Below are 19133 nucleotides of genomic sequence, written 5' to 3' on the forward strand. Positions count from 1 at the left end.
GGGCATAACAGCCGTCCGGGTGCTGGTGGTAAGAAAAGTACAAAGATTGGACTGGGCGCTGCTGTTCCATCTATTGATAGATTAACAAAAAGACATATGGCCACTAATGTGCCCCCATTTCCATCTTCAGTGAGATCTGGATCACAGCCTTTAGACCCCTAAGTCACAGTTTCCTCGGGCAGGGGAGAGTGGGTTTGAACAGCAGTAGAAGGGTTTGTGACAAGAGAAGTTTAATTTGCTTCATGTTCCCTTTTATAACACAAAGTTGTATCAAAGTATATCATAAATATACTGCATTATGTAGATATGAAAGGTGCAGAGCAGGAAGATGGCAATGTAATTCTGATCAGCAGAGCTAGGGAGTAAGTGATTCTTATTTTAGCTCTTCTATCTTCTGTGTATAGTGCTTGAGGATCAGGATGTTGAATCCATCTCTAACACTTACGTAAAACTAATGGACAAACCAAGGTTGCAATATCTTTCCTCCAGCACATGCGCATAGATGCACAATCTTCCTCACAGACCTCATGGTATAGGAGATCCAGGGAGCAGAACAAGGCTATTCAATTACCAGGTATTCACCTTTTCTGAAACCAATACTGATTTATACACACACTTTATATTAAAACTGTATGAGAGAAGCATCAATGGAAATCTGCATTGGTACAGGTTTTGTTCCCTTACAGCTCACAACTGGGCAACTTGCTTTTTTGCAGTTCAGTGATACTTGTGGGTTGGGTTTTTTTTGTCTTTTTCTCATTTGTTTAGCATGTGATCTTCTGTCTTTAGTGTTCACTCCCCCACTCATCTTATCCAGTATTTTCATGTAGTTAAAACATCTGATAAGTAGGTGCTGATCTTTGCTCAGTATTTACTGTTTTCCTTGGAAAATGAAGCTGCAGTGGACAAATGGAGCAAACGTGGCTCCCTTTCATTCTGTTCTTTATAAGTAGGTATGGCTAACATGGTTTTAATCTCTCTCTCTCTCTATCTAGTGCTTCTCAAAATGTGAGCTTAATAAAATATTTATAAAGCTTCTGATGGAATGAGCCGTGTAAGTGCAAGATAATTCTATTAATTAGGGATCTCTCAATCTCCCAAACACTAAATTGGGAGGGGGGGATTATCCGAATACAAAATGCACAGCTTGAGCCTTTTAATTTTTTTATAAATAAAACAATCTTTGATATTGAAAGGGCCTGTAGAGAATTGAACTATATATAACCATATTCAGATAAACAAAAATCACACTCCCAAAAGACAGAAAATAGCTAATAGCTCAATGCTCCCCTCTATCCTCTTGAAAAAGAAAAAGACCATTTGTTTTGAGTCTTGATTGCAGATGAGTTTTTAATATACTGAGTATAGCTGCTTGTGGATAAGGCATCTGTATAATCACACTTGTCTGTAAAAAAAAATAAAACAACAACAAAACACCAAAACCATAAAGAAACCGCTTATTTCCATTTACGGTATTTTTTACATTTAAAGCATATCCTCAGTTCATGTCCTGTATTTCTGTAGTACCCCCTGAGCTCTGTTGCAGGCAGTGGAGGGCACGCCAGGGAGAGAGACAATTCTTGGTGGATGGGGATTTGAAGTAGAGGCCTGTGCACAGGAGGAGGAGAGGGGCTCGTGGTTGGGATCGCCCACGGAGCCTGCTCAGCTCTTAATGTAATAAAGGCTCTATTAATGTTTTACAGCAAATGACCCTTGCGGATTTGCAGGCCCTCTACTACTTGCTTGTGGTGCTGAGCGAGCTATCAAATTTAGGTCTAGTAGGAACATAGTTGTGTGCTGAGTAATACACAGAGACTGGCCTTGTCTCCTCTTGGTTATGCTGTGTCAAGCGTGTCTGACCAGGAATCCTGTTTACATTCTTTAGATACGTGATTAGTTTTCCTTAGGAAGCTGGACGCCCTTTGCCCAACATGCAGGACCACAGTAATTCTGCTCCTGGGTTGTTTCAGTTGAAGGGTACGTAATCGTTCTGTTCTCCCTCTCCCTTCCCTTTCCAGGTTCCTTTCTTTCCTACTCTCCTTTTTGCCCCCTTTCAGTACGGCAGTGCATTTTTCATTACATGTGATTGTAGGTATGTCTGGATGAATATTAAGATAGAGAAAAAAAAAGTCTAAATTGCCTTGCAGAATGTGCCAAAGGACCTAGACACCAAATCCTGTCTCTCAAGGGCCGGAGTGGTTATGCACCAAAGTTAGAAAAGTCATCTAGGCATGGAAAAGTGTAGGTCAGCTCCTTCCTCAACCAATATCAATCGATTTAGTTCCTAAATTTCTACATTAATAGTTTTGAGCATCCTTATTTTTATATATGAAGCTCAATAACTGCTGTATGTTTTCTTTGCTTTTAAATTCCTAGATTTTACAACCATGTGAGAATTTAATTCCATTGTTGTGGAGAAAGGCTTGAAAACCTGCATGCCAGCAGCTGCAAATAGCAAGCAGATCATGTGAACTTCAGAGTTGTATACATGCATTTCAAATGTCACGAGGTCTATGCAAAACTGATGTCATGCTGAATATCTGGCCCATCATTTGGAAAAGATGAGTTTCATAGTGGGTTTTATATCACTTGAAATTCTGGACCTGTTGCGAGGTTTTGCAGAACTCATAGATGAACCTGGTGTCTAAACTAGGAATAACTTGGCTGAAGTCTGAGGATTAACCCCAGAGTAAATATGTGCAATATCAGAACACTAAAAATCATTATTTCCTTTTGGCACCTCTCTTCGTATGTGCATTGTGTTTTCTGGAGAATAACAAGGAATATTAATATCAAAAAAATATTTCTCTAGGTTGAAATAACTGAAAATACCATTATTTTAAAAAGGTGGGGCGTTGTTAAGCAGGAGGAGTATTTGTACTGCTACCTTAACTTTGTCTTCCTCTGACATTGATGGTATAGCTCCACCTTCGGGAGAAGTTTCATGATGCGTTTAATCCAACGTGTGGGCTGCTGAGAGCAGAGTCCTGGTACTTTCCCAGCCCTACCTCTTGTTTGCTGACAGCTTCTTTGAGTCAAGTCTAATGATTGTGTGGTCACGTGAGGAATCTCACTGTAAGTGATGACTGAAAATCAGTATTTGGGAAGTTAGTTCACAGTCAGAACAGCAAGTGTGGTCTGATGCACCGAAAGTGGTGGAAGTATACAGTTTGGGGAAGAAGCTCTCCAGGGCAGCCTGCCATGAGACTAAGCATATCAAGAAAATATATCCTTAGTTTTAGGTCAGCTTCAGTCTGGTACTGGCATGAAAAGGTGACCCATGGCTATTCCTATGAGCTCCTGAGTGGCCTGCCACTGGAATGGTACACACTGCTGCTAGCTCCCCTGTAGTGCTAAGGTTCAAGGAGCTGCACCGCATGCCATTTTGGCATTTAGCCATTTCGGCATTTAGCCATTTCAGCTAGTGCAGATAAAATTATTAGTATAGGATGAGGCCGGTTCACCATGCAGCCATGCATCCTCTGGTGCTGCGCAGGAGAAGGCAGAGCCGTGGGAGGCAGGAGCCTTTCAGGGCTGGCAGCCGCCAGTGCTAGCATTAGCTGGCAGTACTTGCGGAACAGCAGCCCCAGCTTTCTGTCCTGCAGGAGAGCAGCTGCCTCCTGAATTTAATTTCCCCAGCTGGAGTACCAGAAGCTTTGCCAAGCGTGCAGCCTTGCCACGTGGTGTGTAGGAACGGGTTAATTTCAGAGTGAACAAAAGGCTACCTGCCGTCTAGCTGTGTTTTTTTTTTCTGTGCAGTCAAAAGCTCTGTGTGTTGCTAGTGTATTCTGTTGCTAATGTAAAATTCCCAGACTTGTCGATTAGTGAAGCTAGGCAATAGACAGGGTCCAAGTGGCTAACCATGTGAGAAATTCAGTGACTGTAGGCTACTGTTAATTAACCTAGAATCTAGCAACATGGCACAGTGTCTGTGTGATAAGTTATATTATCTTCAGCAGCTCAATTAAATCAAGGAGTGAGACACACAGCAGACGTAACTCGGCAAAATAAACAGACAACTTGAGTCAGCCTTCATAATTTGGTGCGACATCACGTAAATAAATGCAATAACTTGTTTAGCATAGTTAAGCAGTTTGCTGCTCAAAAACTTATTTGCATGACATCTCATTTTGAATAGGTTAAGTTGTGGCAAATTAGGTCTGTGCCTTCAGTCTGATGTATTCCACAGAAAAGAGAGAAAAAAATCCCCCACGAGAGATGTCATTTGTAAATTGAAATTCTACATTTGTTTTCTATAGCAACAAACTGGAACATATGGATTCCATGTTTAAATGATTCGCTTTCCATACCATTGCTGTCATGTTAGCATTTCTTGATGTGTGTGTGAGATAACATTAACCCTCTGTAATTGCTCTTAATTTCGACTGTTACTCTTCCATTACTTACTAGACTGTTCTGTCTAAGATACATGAGTGTACATCTGGGTTGCAGTCTTCTATATTTAGAGGAGATAAGGCTGTAGTCCTTGCCATATTTCAACGTGGATAATTGGTTTCTGTCTCTAAAATCATATTGAGTCTTTGGTTGCAGGAAGTGGTTTGCACCCACTTTGGTGTGGGTGTGTAGACTGAAAGTACTCGATTGTGCTTTAGTATCCTTTTAAAAAATAAGATCTTTATTACATATGCCTATTTCACTCATAGGTGCCTGAATTCATATGTGGGATGAGGCTTATACTTTTGGGCCCATTGCAGAGTTTTATTGTATATCAAGACTTTTTGATCACAGCCTAATTGGAAGGGAGTCACAATTTTGAGAAACAGCTGTATTTTGAAATGTTTGTATCAAAAATTGCTGCACATCAGCTTTTGTATGTGACAGTTGCTGTGAAAGCTAATGAACTTGAGTTCCAATATACCTGCATCCTCTGCCTGTATGTCCACTGTAATTTACTAAGATGGCCTGTTCTTCGCGTAAATGAAACTGAAGCCGGAGGTGGTCACGAGCAGCAGGTAGATGTTCCTGTCTTCCCTGGAATCCAGCCCAAATGTCAGCCCAGTCCTCAGAATGGGGCTCTGCTGGTACAATTTGCTCTTGTTGGACACAGTAAAATGGAGCGCAAAGTCCTTTGCTGTTTTGTCCGTCCCCCTACACCAGACTGTTAATTGAAGTGCTACAAAGAACACAAGATTCCTTCCAAGACCAAAAATAAATGACTCTGAGAGACTGTCTCTTCAAAGCACCACCTGGTGATCCCTGCAATAATGATACACTCACATGCATCAAGTATTTCTGTGATTTCTGTTCCATTCAGGCTAAGGAAATCTTATGTTTTTAGAGTTATAAATGATTATGCTGAAAATTTTCTTAGGTTTTGAAATAATAGAAATTGTCGTGTTTCACTAATAGCCTTCTAAAAAGCAGATAATTCTAAAAGCAATCTGGTAAATAACTGATTCATTCAGTTTATTGGCCTTATTCATCTCTGCTTCAGATTTTATTTATACAAATCCTCTTTACTCGTTGAAAACACTGTTGCTTGCAAGCATGGTGGAGTTAGGTGGCCCTTCACTAGCAGCTTTGAAGATACACCAAGGTGTGTCATAGCTAGGTCTGGCTCGTTGTCACTTTTTTCTAAAGCATCTATTAATGAGGTGATTTATCTTCTTTGCCTTGTTTACATGAAGCACAGTTTCAGACTAGACTCTTCAGGCACACGCCTTGCTTCTGTCAAAATGCTGCCAATAATTTCTGTTGAAGAGGATGGAGCCATGCATGGGAAATGCTTCACAACAAAGCTGATGGATGTATCTGGCATAAGCTTTGTTTTGTACTTCTGTTCTTGGATCGAGAGCTGAGAAAAATCTCTTGAATTTCTTGTTCAATGAACATAGTAGTTGTAATAGTCTTCCCAAGCAGGCGTTTTGTTGCAAGGCTGTGAATGACATTGGGGCTTTTTGCTTTGGGTGCAGTGTTTAAGCTGTCAATAAATAAAAAATTACAGTAGGCATTTGTAATGTCCTCTTGTGTAACTGAGGGAAGGAATTGCACCTGCCTTCATGCTTTGATTCATGTTGGATCTTCTCTCTGTTTTTCACAAAAGTAACCTTGCCCTCTGCAATCTGAAAAAGAAAAATTGGAGGAGAACCTTAATTTAAAAATATTAAGAAAGTCAGAAAGCTGTGAGAAATATGTCCCAAATGGAACTGTGTGTGACATTGCAAGAAGTGTCCCTGCAGGACTAACTTTTCTCTCATCTTGGAAACTACTCAAGGCCACTCCCCAGAGATGGAAACCACTGGTGTTCTGACAGCTGCTTCTTATGGTTTGTCGGGGGCTTTTTAGCCTATAATGGAACTAATAGAATTTCTTACCTTACCGAATGGGCTTCTAAATTGGTTTCAGTGGCACAGTTGCATTTAAGAAGTTAGGATTTCAGCACCCTCTCTGTTTTTAAGAAGTAGGTTATGATAGTGTGCCTCAGTGTTCTGTCCTGATGCAGTGAAGCAACTTAATGGAGAGTTACAGAACAAACAATTAAATCAAGTTGTTGAGGTCACCCCTGCTTTGACACAGGCAAGTAGAAGGAGCCTTTTCTTCCACAGGAAAGTGCAAATTTAATATATGTTGGACCTTTACCCTAGGAAAGGGATACTGCTTTTCAGTGGTGTCATGGTAAGTAGAAATTGGCATTATGTGGTGCTAAACTGAAAATTAAGCACATGGCTAAGATCACAGAATCACAGAATGGTAGGGGTTGGAAGGGACGTCTGGAGATCATCTAGCCCAACCCCCCTGCCAGAGCAGATTCACCCAGAGCAGGTTGCACAGGAACGCATCCAGGCGGGTTTTGAATGTCTCCAGAGTTGGAGACTCCACCACCTCTCTGGGCAGCCTGTTCCAGTGCTCTGCCACCCTCAAAGTAAAGAAGTTCCTCCTCATGTTTAGGTGGAACTTCCTATGCTCAAGTTTGTGCCCATTACCTCTTGTCCTGTCCCCGGACACCACTGAAAAGATCCTGGTCCCATCCTCCTGACACCCACCCTTTAAGTATTTATAAGTGTTGATAAGGTCCCCCCTCAGCCGTCTTTTTTCCAGACTAAAGAGACCCAAATCCCTCAGCCTTTCTTCATAAGAGAGGTGTTCCAATCCCTCCCCTGCATTTCATTTGTTAGTCTAAACCTATAAAAACTGTTCTAATTCAAGTATAATTTCTGCTTCTCAATGGGGATATTTCATTGTAAGCATTAGTGGAAGTTGTCATGCGTGTAGCTGGCACATGGCAACACTGGTGAAAATAAATAGCATCTAGCTCTTATTTAGGGCTTTTCATCAGCAGATCTCAATTCATTTCACAAGGATGGAAGGATTATTAAAGACTATTTCAAGTACAGAACTGAGTAGCTTTCGGTGAATTTTTCCTTACGTTGTTTCTGTGTGGAAGGGGTTTGGGGTTTGTTTTTTTTTCCCTACTGAGAGATCTGTGACTGTGTCCTACCTGTGCGGTATGTGTTCAGTATGGTGCGATTTTCTCACCAGCTTATGCACCTTTCTTTCCTTCTGGAAGTCATATATTCGACAGCAGCAGAGCTTACATATGCTGTTGTAGAGGGGTTTGAACCAACTTCTGTTTCCCCTGCAGATGAAAGTGGCGTGCGGAAGGAGGAGTGTACACTGAGAGGTTTGGTGTCAGACAGTCACTTCTCTGGAGGATTAAATGAAGCCTTCAAAAAGGCATCCTTTTACTTATAACATTCATAACCCAAACTGCTGGCTCTGTTCATGGGCCTTTTTTTTTACGAGAAGCCTTAAAATATGGCTGCTTATGTTTATTTACTTGGATTCTTCTCTTTAATTTGTATATGCAATAGTTTAACTCCTCCAACAACTAGATGATCAGCTGGCAAAGCAGTGTTGTTCTGAAATGCAGCCTAGGTGAAGCTATCAAACTGGATGGTAGCGTGAGCTGTAGTCAGTGCTTGTAGAGCACAGGAAGAAAACTGCATTGCATAATGCCTGTCTGCTTTTTCAAATTCTACTACTGTTTTAAAAATCTGTGCCCCACATGTCAGTCATCTCTTGTTAAAACAAGGCCTCTGACCAAAAGCCTTCCTTGAATAAGAATTACAGTAACGTGATCCAAAAGCTCATGGACTGGGAACTCCTCAAAACCTGCCATGGGAGGAATTTTTTTCCTTCATTTGTCTTAGAGTTAATACATGTGGCTTCTCAGGCATGAGGGGATGAGAGGGGAAAAAATAGGTTGTGAACATTATTATTAATCCAGATGCTTAGAAATGAGCAGTCGTGTTTTCCCAAATTATGCAACTGATTCAAAAATAATGATGTATTTTAAAAATTACGCCTTTGGGTTTTGTGCCTTCCAGATGAAACGCTCATCTCATTTTCATGTTTTTCTCAGCAATCCCAGGAATTATAAGACCACTATTTAAAAAGATACCAACAATTCCTAAATACACTCTTTTCTTCTTGTTTCTGGAGTATTCATTGAAAACATCTAGCATCATGAGAACTGGAGAATTTAGTGGCAATATTACTCATGTAAATTGAATCCCTTCATTCCTGTGCTCTCCCTCTGCTCCTGCTAAAATGTTGGAATACTTTCACAATGTAGCAGAGTGAGGGACAACAGTGTGAATAATAGTATCAGGTAAGTTTACTAAATGCCTCTAAAAACAGGACTATAGGTTGTTGGGTGCAAAGGCAGAGATGAACATAATAGTTAAAAAAATGGCATTACCCATGCAAATTTCAAAATAAACCCAGATTTTTCTCTCAAAATTGTGTCAGCCTCCTTAGGAAAAGTAGGATTGCACTCTGAAATTTCTACGTGCTTTCAGTGGATGTGAAAACATTTTTGGCCATGGTAGTATGACACCGCACTTCACTCACTTTTCATCATCCCAAAGGGCATCACCCAAATTGCTCATGATGGTACATCACAATGAACAGAAACTAAAGCTCCTAGAAAGGATCAGTATAGTAAGTGTTGCTTTGCTCAATTACTGATATTTTCTGAGACTGTTGTGTTTGCCTCCTGGCTGGCAGGCAAAGATTAAAATCTTGATTGTTGGAAGGCATGGCTGTGCTGGTGTGTCCCGACAATGGGGCATAAGCCCAAGGCAAAGACTGTGAACATAAGACTGAAATTTCCCTCAATTTAGGCTTGGGCAGTTTTGATTTCTGAGTAGAATCCATTATGGTTTGCAGATGGGAGAGGTGACGTTATAGAGGAAGGAATTCAGGGGAGCTCTGGTATTTCAGCTACAGCTTGTGTCTAACTAAACGGTTCATATCATAAAATTAGAAAATCTGCATAAGTATTAATAAGAACGAAGTAGGATTTTCTGTGTTCACCGGTTTAAGGTCTTGCGTCTCCAAATGCTGTTCCTATTTTCCAAACTTTGCATTAATGTGATGCAGAAAAGACTATGTCAGCCCTTGTGTATTTTATTTACCCTGTTGCTTCATCTTCCCTTTCCAGCACTTACAGAACCCTGCAAACTTCCATAATGCAGCAACAGAGCTCCTGGACTGGTGCGGAGACCCCAGAGCCTTCCAGAGACCGTTTGAGCAGAGCCTAATGGGTTGTTTGACGGTATGTCTGCTCCTTCTGTGGCGCTGGTCCCTATACTTCGTTTTATACTGTATGCAGTCTGTTGTGGACAAGGGAACATGGGGGGACAAGGGACAAAGAAAACTGATTTTCAGAATCTGCATTTTGGTGGGGGGGTGGTGTTTGTCATTTTATATTAAACATGCGAAGCCAGATGCTAACAATTGTTTATTTGACTCCATTACTTAACAGGAAGCAAAATACAGGAGCAAGAAGTTAAATCATAAAAGGGAAAAATATTTATAGTTAGATTACTTATAAATGCACAGGCTACTTTACTTTATATGTACATACGATACTTATTTTCACGGTTTGAGATTGCTAACTGAGCTGTGTTCTTACGAAGTTGCTGGACTTTTTAGGCATTTATTTTCCTTTGCTCAGTTTTGATGGGACTGGAGTACTACTTGTCTTCTATCCGAAGTATGCTGTACTTCCAGCTAAACAATGTTTCTGACATGCCTGTTTGGCTTACTTTATTGCATATATTGACTGCAGGTCTAATCTTGACATACTAATTCCAACAATTGTATTGACTTCAGTGCTTTTGTTCCATTCACTCTTTATTAAGACCACTGTAGTTCCTAAAGCAACTTCATTATAATGCATTGAAAATATATTTTAGTGTGTATGCAGCGGGTTTTGTCCAAAATTGTTACGTGGAGTCAAGTCTGCAGAAGAATTAAATTCTGACTCGAGAAGGAGTCTTCAAAAGCTTCACTGCAATTTGCAGAACAAATTGATATGAACAAATAATCACAAAGGAGATAAAAATTTTAAAATGATTAATGAGGAGACCGTCATTGTATTTGTTGGGGGGCAGAAGTGCATGGATTATTCTCATGCACTATGTAGCTGTTGTATATCAAAAAGACACCATAACTGAGATTTAGTTGCCAGAAATCCAAATGTTAAGGAATGGCTCCATCTTAATGTGCTCAAGTGTATAGCATCCCTCAGATTTCTATGTAAAAAGTTAGAATAAATCGAATGATATAAGGAGGTGCATATCATTCTTCCAATCGGGGAAAAAAAGTTAAAGAAAGTTAGAAATGTTAGTAGAGTCCAAAGATAAGATATTTAATACTCTTTGAAGTAAAAGTTATATATAACCTCAGTCATGAGAAAACGTACATAGGATCTGATGTGACCATAAACATGTTTTATCTATACTTTTTAAAAACTTTGCTAGCATTTTCAGGTTAGCATTTGGGAAAGGAGACTTTCAGCTCAAGTATATTTAGGCAGCCTGTGCACAGTATTTCTCTGCAAACCTCTGCTAGAACATTGTAAATCTGACCTGCAACTTCCCTGCTGTTTCAGTCTTTTCTTTCTACATAACCAGATCTGCAGCCCTGCCCAAGTGCAGGGTAAAAATAAGATCTGACTGCTAGTGATTCACTGTCTTCACAGGGCATAGGGAAAGCGAGAAGGAAATGCTCCATGAAAAATAGGTAAAATACACAACACTTGGCTACCAGAGTTTCTTGAAATGAAAATACTCTCTTTCTTATGACAAAAAAGAAAGAAAAACATCCTTATTATATAAATACTGTTAAGATTTAAACAGCACGTATTGCTTTGCTTCATACTTCTCCCTGAAATCTGAACAAGGTGGCATGAAATCCCCCTTTCCCAAGCTTGTTCTCAGAGAGCACTATCTGCAGTGTAGGACTGACTGGCAGCAGCATCTTTATCACGTGTTGTAACCTCATTATATTCCTAACAAGGAATTAAAAAAACACGGAACTTAACCAGTTGGCTTGTTTTGTGTTAGATAAATACACAGGGTTTGCAGAATGCATATAAACTGCAATGAATGTGCTTTTCTTATTCCTAATTTTAAAATCCCTCCAAGGAAGGTATTCTTTAATTTCTCACTGTGTACATCCCTCTTCCTGCTTCCCATTAAACAGGCTTAACTACATAGTGGTAGCCCAAGAGTGTGATACTTCCTGTACATTCCTAATACGCAGCAGTACAGTGGGCAAGGTCTTCTTTTTCTTTTTTTTTATTCCTCCTTACAAAAATTCTTTCTGTCTGAGCTTGCTTATATATAACTTGTTTCTAAATAATATTTTCTTCTTCAAAATATAGCAAAGGTGGATATTGAGGCTTGTTGTCATCTTACAGGAAAATGTTCTTATCTACCTTTATTTAATAAACATGGTAGAACTTCTGTCTGTTTCCAGGGAAATTATTCAGAAAGTTGCAAGTAAGTGAAAGGTAGCTGAAATATTGGAATATCATGAGTAAATTTGACATTAGCTTGCTTAGCTGCATGTTCTGTACTATCAAGAGCCAGTTTTTTCTTAATGCTGACAAAGTTTGTCAGTGTTCTTCTTTGTGAGGATTACGCTAAAAGAAAAATGAAAAATCAGTATGAAATTCTTTCAGCCACTAAAACAGGATTGTTGTTTTATTTTGCCAATCTTTAAAATGGCCTTAAAAAACAAATTCCCTTAAAAATTCCATATTTTTGGGTATGTGTTTTAAAGCAAGTAGTCTCTGCCATCTTTACAACATTGGAGCTGTGTGGATTCCTAAAGGCAAGCGCATTTAATCCAGAAATCCTACAAATACTAAAAATGCTTGCTTGCCTATAAGGCTCCTCCTCTGTGGTGTACAGAATAATTTTTTTCTTTTATAACATTCTGTTCTGTTAACTCTCTGGCCAGGGAAAAAATGGTATAGTAAACTGTATTGGAACCATCAAGGGTTATGAAATCATCATATCCTACTAGCGGATAACACGGTATATACTAATCCAGATTGAAATATATTAATATGCCATGACTGCAGAAGGGCAAGCTCTCTCAGGAATGAGCTAACCATCCATTCATACACTGCAAAGTTTAAATGCATGAGATGTAATGACAGAGCATCAAAACAGACCTCTTGTATATACCCAATTTAATGGTACCTCTGGTATAACAGATTCTTTTCATCATTTAAGTCTTACCTGTAATATTTTTGCAAAAATTAACGAATTGGATTTAATCCTATTAATAAAAAGGAAAAAAAATCTCAAAATTTTGAAGTTGTGCTTTAATTTAAGAAGTGGTTCTTAGAAAGTAGTTCTGTTTATCCTACACCCCACCTTCTCGTTGGCACTGTCAGTAATATCTGGTATACTTTATAACACCAGTATGTTTTTAGTCCTGTTGCCAGTCTAACACACCCTGAATGGATGCAGAAGAATGGTCTTAGAAATATTCTGCTTGGGCATCAGCAGAAAAGCTTCCAGCTTCACTTGTGGAATCACTGGTTTTGATAATGACATATAGAATAGGCTGTTAGAGCAGGTTTTCTGTGCTTAAATTGTAATGCCGGCACTTACAGAAATCTTGATGACTCGAAGATTTCATGAGTTAGCTACACAGCATGTGTTGAACCTCAACACATTTCTAGTGTTCTTTTTTCCTTGGTGATTTTTTTTCTCTTTTAGGATAACAGATGTGCGCAGTATACATACTGGCTATTAGCAGTAGATAATAATTTTTACGTATCAGCAATACTTGATATTACTGGAGTTATATTTGCTACTATGGGCTCCAGTGGCATTGTATGCAGGATAATAGGAATGGTTTTCTTATTTCAAGAACGAACTCAGGATTTGGTGCAGCAGCTGAAATTTCACCAGAGAGATGTCTAATAAGGCATGTAAAAAGGCTTTGTTTATCTTGTTAAATACTTCACGTTTGTTATATAGGATCTTTTAAATGATTGCTCTTTTAAAGGTGAAATAACTTCTGTTTGTGATAAAGAACTTGGGCTAATGCTGTCAAGGCCTATGAATAAAACTGGAATAATTCTGTGCAGTGCAAACAGTTGAAGAAAAAAGGTTTATTAGGGTACATGGATAAACCTATGGCTTGTGCTATAAAAAGAAATTGTTTTCATGAAGTAAGTCCCAAAAGGTGTGCCCCTTCTGGCAAAAATGTGTGTGACTGCACATGCAGCGCCATTATGTTCAAACAGTTCTGGCAGACACTGATTCTACGGCTTGCCTTTTTGTGCTCACCCATTACAGAAAATCACCAAAGTGAGTGGGTAATGTAAGTCTATAAAGAAAATGCATTTCAACAGATAAATAAAAAGTCAAGGAGGGAGGGGTAGGGTTTCTTCCCTGCAAGCTACAGGCTAGAGAAAGATTCCCTTAAACAGCTTTGAAACTCATGCAAACAAATTACCATCTTTCTCAGAGACAATAAACTCCCTTCTAACTTGCCAAGGAAAGCTAGGTGTTATTTTTCAACAGCAGTTATTTTCAAATCAAATAACTGTCTGTAGGCTGGACACTGAATTATAATGGAAATCGATTCTATAAATTATTGAAATTGCAATGGATTCCATGTTCTTTGGTATGTAACACTATTTCTTGTACGGGGCGTTGATTAAAATAACCTCAGCTTTCCACAAAACAAAAATAGCTATGTTTTTATTATGATTGAAACTGTTTCTGATTCTAGCATTCACAGTTTACAAAGCACTTTGGGATGAGATTATATTGTGGTAAGGCTAACATTCTTGATAAATATAATTCTCTAAAAACGTACTGTAATGGCATTACCTTACTGTCTTCTGAAAGAAACAGCTTTGGTTACTACACAGAAGTTAAAAAGAACAACCCTAGTTTGGTTGAACAAGGGTGTCTCACTCTTTTCTGCCTTTTCTCGGACTCTAGTCTCATCCCATAGGCCTGCTCTTGCCAAGCAGTTTAACATGTAAATAATGCCGCAGCAAAAATGGAAATGAGGGGACAGCTGAGAGCAAAACATATTTACAGACTTGTCTTCAGCAAAGGATGGTAAAAGCACTGCTTTGTTCTCTTGCTGTGCTTCAGTGTTAGAAGGCGCCAAGTTCGTCGTTCTTCAGGGCTCTTCAGTGCGTCCAAATAAGACATAAAAGGGTGAGAGAAGCACAGGCTTAGTCTAAGAAATTAAAGTCCATCACCATGACGGTTTTGGACAGTAGGAGAAATTTAGATAAGCAGGGTGTGCTTACCTGAGCTGGCTCTTGGCCAAAGCATTGAACGTAACAGAGCTTATCTAGTGAAAACTGTGTTTGTGACCACCATGGTTAGGACCTGAGTCTCACTTTCCATTCAAAAAATGGCACTTCCTACCCCAGTCTGTCCAAAAATGCTATGCTGAAATAGTCATTAAAAATGCCTTTTTTTCCCCCCACTACCTTAATGTTCTAGATTTCCTCTCCGGATGTTGGGTCTACCTCAGTCATCAGATGTCAGAAACTCACACACGTTTGTTTACAAAATATTTGTCTTTAAATTAAAAGAATAACAACAACCAAAGCTGTAGTCCTAGTTGTACTCTGTCTGAAGAGTATGGATTTCATTTCAGTCTTTGGTGCTGCTTGTAGCTCTTACTGGATCTCTGTACTGCTGAAGAGAGTTGCTTAAATAACAAGCATCTGTGTTAAACTGATGGAAGTATCTGCTATAGGTTCATGTTTTAGTGATCCTGATACAAGGTACAATAATCTTGAATTGCATTTCTCTTTGGAAAATCCTGGAATTGAGACTCCTGAGATATTTTTTTTTTTAGGTCATTTTAAGAAAAAAAACTGCTCTCAGTTTCATGGTACAGAAATCTGTTTTATCTCATCTGATACAGAATGAAAAATATAATTGATTAAAAATATATATATTTAAAAAAAAAAAGCCAAGAAGAGTATCTTTGAACAATGTCAAGTTTCCGTAACAGGATGCCTCAGACAGCAAAACCAACAAAGTCGAGCTAATGCTGGTGTGTTCACAAGGCTCTCTGCTGCTACATTGACTTCATGCCTGGCTGGGTTGATTCTGTTAAATGCAGAAAGGTGTGTAACCAAAAATCAACACTACAGTCAAAAAATCAGATTTTAAATCAGGTTAGGATCTGAATGTGAGTAATTATAGATGGGAGAGCTGATGGCATATCTATACCCAGAAAATGGCAGGATGCACCTGCCCATTACAGCCCTAGAAATGTTCCATTTACTGAGTATCCAAGACTTCCAGAACAAAAAGTTCACGTGGCAGAAATTCCACTTCTATCGTCCTCTCCATGCATTTGTTAAGCACACAGTTTTTTATGTTTGCAGTGCATCACAGCACTCCAGGGCTGTGTACGTGCTGTACCATCAGGGTACGGCCAGCAGGCACAGAACACACTGCTTCAGAGCAGCTCATAATGCTACCAAACAACTCAGTATTGCTGGCTGTCGTGTATGACCTCATGGTGTCCTAAACCCCTTTTTTAACTTAATTTTGTTAGTCAAGACATGGGTTATTTTACAACTTAAAAATATTTATTTGAGATATGTTGCTGTCCAAATTGAAATGCTTTTGGAATTCCTTTATCACTTTCTCACGTGATGGTTGTATGTTTCATCCATATCATTGTTCAAAGACTGCCAGGACTCAGGTGGTGACAGTATTGCAGTGACCCAGTCATCAGCTGGCTTAATTAAAGCAAAATCCCTGCATCTTTCCCTCTGGGAGAAAATTTCAGATGGAGAGGGTTGAGTATGGTGACCTTCGCTTCTATGTTTATGGTTGTTAGAGACTTGCAGAGGAGAGGAAGAGGATGTAAAGGAGGAGATACCCTTATGGTTTATTTCACTGTTGCAGGAAGTATCAAGAAATGTAGTAGATGGCAGAGGTACTGATTGATTTTATTTTGAAAATATGGTGTTTATCCAACTAGTGGCGTGGGAAATATGTTTTAAGAAAACCCAAGTTCGAATACAAGGGCTCTGCAGAGTCTGGTAAATTTACAGAACCTACTTAATGTCTGTTTTCAAGCATCAAGGGCAAGAAACTAGTTAACGATATAAAACTTTATTCACCTGCTTTGATTGTCTGTATTGTTGAGGCAGCCCTTCTGCAACTGGAGTGTAAGAGTCTCATCAGACCAGGACTTCACATCACAAAGATTTCTTCCTCCCTTTCCCCTCTTTTTTTTCCTGTTTGAGGCAGATCACGATTCATGTTGCAAAATTCCTCAATTTGCTTCCTGTTTATCTGATCTTTGTGTGTTACTGAGGGGGAAAAATTACCATCTACATTGCAGAATTCTAATTACAAAATTTCTGCTGTAGTCTTCAAACTGCATTCAGATAATTTCAAGTATGCACAAGTGGCTGAACACAGAGCTGTCTGAACTAGCAATCAGATGGCATTTTTAGTTTTGAGCAGCCAGCAAATTGAATTGGTAAAATTCATTCTGATGCCAGCAGGGGGGGGTGCTCTTGACTGCTGCTAGTTAAGAGATTCATTGAAAGTGCAACATAATGGGAAGGGAGTTTTGTAATAAGCAGTCATATAGCTCTCTTGATTAACAGGCCTGTTAGGTTAAGAGGTGCATTGTTCCAATACTTCGTGGTGTGATGACAAGAAGGACAGGGAGTGGAGCTTGCCATGGTGTAGCTCCTTAGCCTTCCAAAAGGAGAAAGGAGAAAAAAAAAAAACAAAGGGGGGGTGGGGTGGGGGAGGTATTGTAAATTTAAGTTAAATTTAATTTTAAATTTAAATTTTAAGTTAAATTTAGCGAAAAGAAGTTGGTAGCCAAATTTCTCTGCTTTTTGTGTCATTAAAACCTCACTCTCATCATTTTCCCTGTACTCTCAATGACCCTGAGAGTTCAGGCATCTGGAACTCTGCAGAGCTGTGTCACAGGCAGTGAATGCAATGTCTTGGTTATGAATGCAATATTATTCAGATTAAAGATTTCAAAGGTTTGGGGTGATCCAAGTTTCTTATTGGCAGTTAATGTTACAATAATGTTTGCTTACAAATAAGGTATATGTTCCTTTAAAGACACAACTTGAAATAGTTGTCAGCACCATATCTATGTTAAAATAAAAGCTAGGTGTTACAAGCTATGTAGGAAATAGACTGTCTTTTATAAGCTCTAAGTGTCTCAACTGTTATTGTAAAATAACACAGAGAAATATTAAGTGTTGAACCTTGGGCTGGTCAAGCTCCTCTCTCAACGATGATAAAGGATGATGATCTCAATTTATGATTGCAGTATCACTGGCAACTATGTCTATTTTTTTTTTTTTTAAATGCACTACTCTTCAAAGGAATGTTATGGCATGTATGCTTAGGTCAACTAAGATACATGCTTACAGCATTGCAAAATGAAGTCATGGTTGAACACATGGTGCTGCCTGCATGTTGTCTGAATCTTTGTCGATGTGCTCAACTTGAATTAGCAGTTAGAGAAAGCCTGAGTGTGTTTGCAAGCAGTATCGTACCACTTAGCTGTAACATTGAATGGATAATTGAAACTGTGTTGACTCGATGTCATCTGATCAGCACTGTTACCTGAGTAAGATGAAAACCCAGGGAGTTTTTGTTTTACCTCAAACCAGGACACTTGGGAGAGTTCCTGAGACAGGGTTCAGACCAAACTGGGTGGCTCCAGTCAGCAGCAGGTTCTAGGATTGCTGAGATTCAGCTTGGGACAGACCTAAGGGAGCATGGTGTCTGCTCTTTTTCCTGGTCTGGTCTACGGTAAATCCCCTTACCCCTCAAACTCCAGGGATTGACAGGCAGCCCGTTCCAGTGCTTGATGATCTCTAATATCTAAAACATTTTTCACAGTATTTATCCTTAGGTGCTTATGCACTGAGCAGATGAGTTCTGCTGCGTGTTCCTAATTTTCTACTTGGGCATTCAATTTCTTTTTCCCATCTGTAGTATTTCGTATGTGTCTCTGGCCTGTGTTTTGGAACATTTTTCCATTTTATAAAGATTATTTTAGACTCTTATCCTGTCCTCTTAAGTGTTTGCAGACTCTTCTGCCTGTTATCATCTAGAAGTTTTACAATTTACTGTATTTCGTTGTCCAAGTCACAACTGAATACACAGAAATGACCTGTACCCAGGACAAGTTATGATTTGACAGAGGACTATTAATTAACAGTCTGAGTAAAATTTATTCTGCTGTCATCTGGGCCATGTTCCTCTGTTATGACAGTGTCATATAGGGCAATATCAAACGGCATATTAGAGTTAGGATATGTTACATCCACTATCTTCCTTACGCTTACAAAGCCAGTTAACTCATCAAAGAAGAAAACTCCACTCTGCTTATGGATTCATGATGATGTTCTGTATTACTCACCTAATATTTGTTTAGTAATTTATTCTGTTGTCTGTCTGGATACCTGCAATTTCTGAGATTCACCTTTTTACCATCTTAAAACCAGAGATCTGATGTGTCTCCAAGGTGTCTGTCTTGAATGAATTCCTGAAGATAATCATGGGCAGTTAGAAGGTTTGCCTGGGCTAGTTCCTTTGAGGCACTCTAAGGTAAATTTCAGCAGGATCTGCTGACCTGACTATATTAAACTTACCAAATGTCTTGTAGTTAGTTCTTTGCATTTTCTGGATCATATTCCTGTGACACATTTGTTGTCTTGTTTCTGAGAAGTCTCAGTGTTCATTTAAAGGGCCAGGAGGTCCCTTGCATAAGGTTCACCGGACGAAAGCCTTCCAAATACCAAGTGAGCCATGTCTGAC

General features: G+C 39.2%; 1 protein-coding gene across 7 annotated transcripts in view; it reads left to right on the plus strand.

The window, feature by feature from the left end:
• The window catches only part of ZMIZ1 (zinc finger MIZ-type containing 1), a 352580-nt gene that overhangs the window by 202389 nt on the left and 131058 nt on the right, over nucleotides 1-19133 (plus strand). For all 7 annotated transcript variants that reach the window (XM_063339621.1, XM_063339622.1, XM_063339620.1 and 4 more), the window contains one exon: nucleotides 9467-9580. In XM_063339621.1, coding sequence (XP_063195691.1) covers nucleotides 9467-9580 — 114 coding nt within the window. The remainder of the gene's footprint in view (nucleotides 1-9466; nucleotides 9581-19133) is intronic.

The sequence above is a fragment of the Chroicocephalus ridibundus genome, chromosome 6 (genome assembly GCF_963924245.1).
Source record: "Chroicocephalus ridibundus chromosome 6, bChrRid1.1, whole genome shotgun sequence".
NCBI classification, from domain to species: domain Eukaryota; kingdom Metazoa; phylum Chordata; class Aves; order Charadriiformes; family Laridae; genus Chroicocephalus; species Chroicocephalus ridibundus.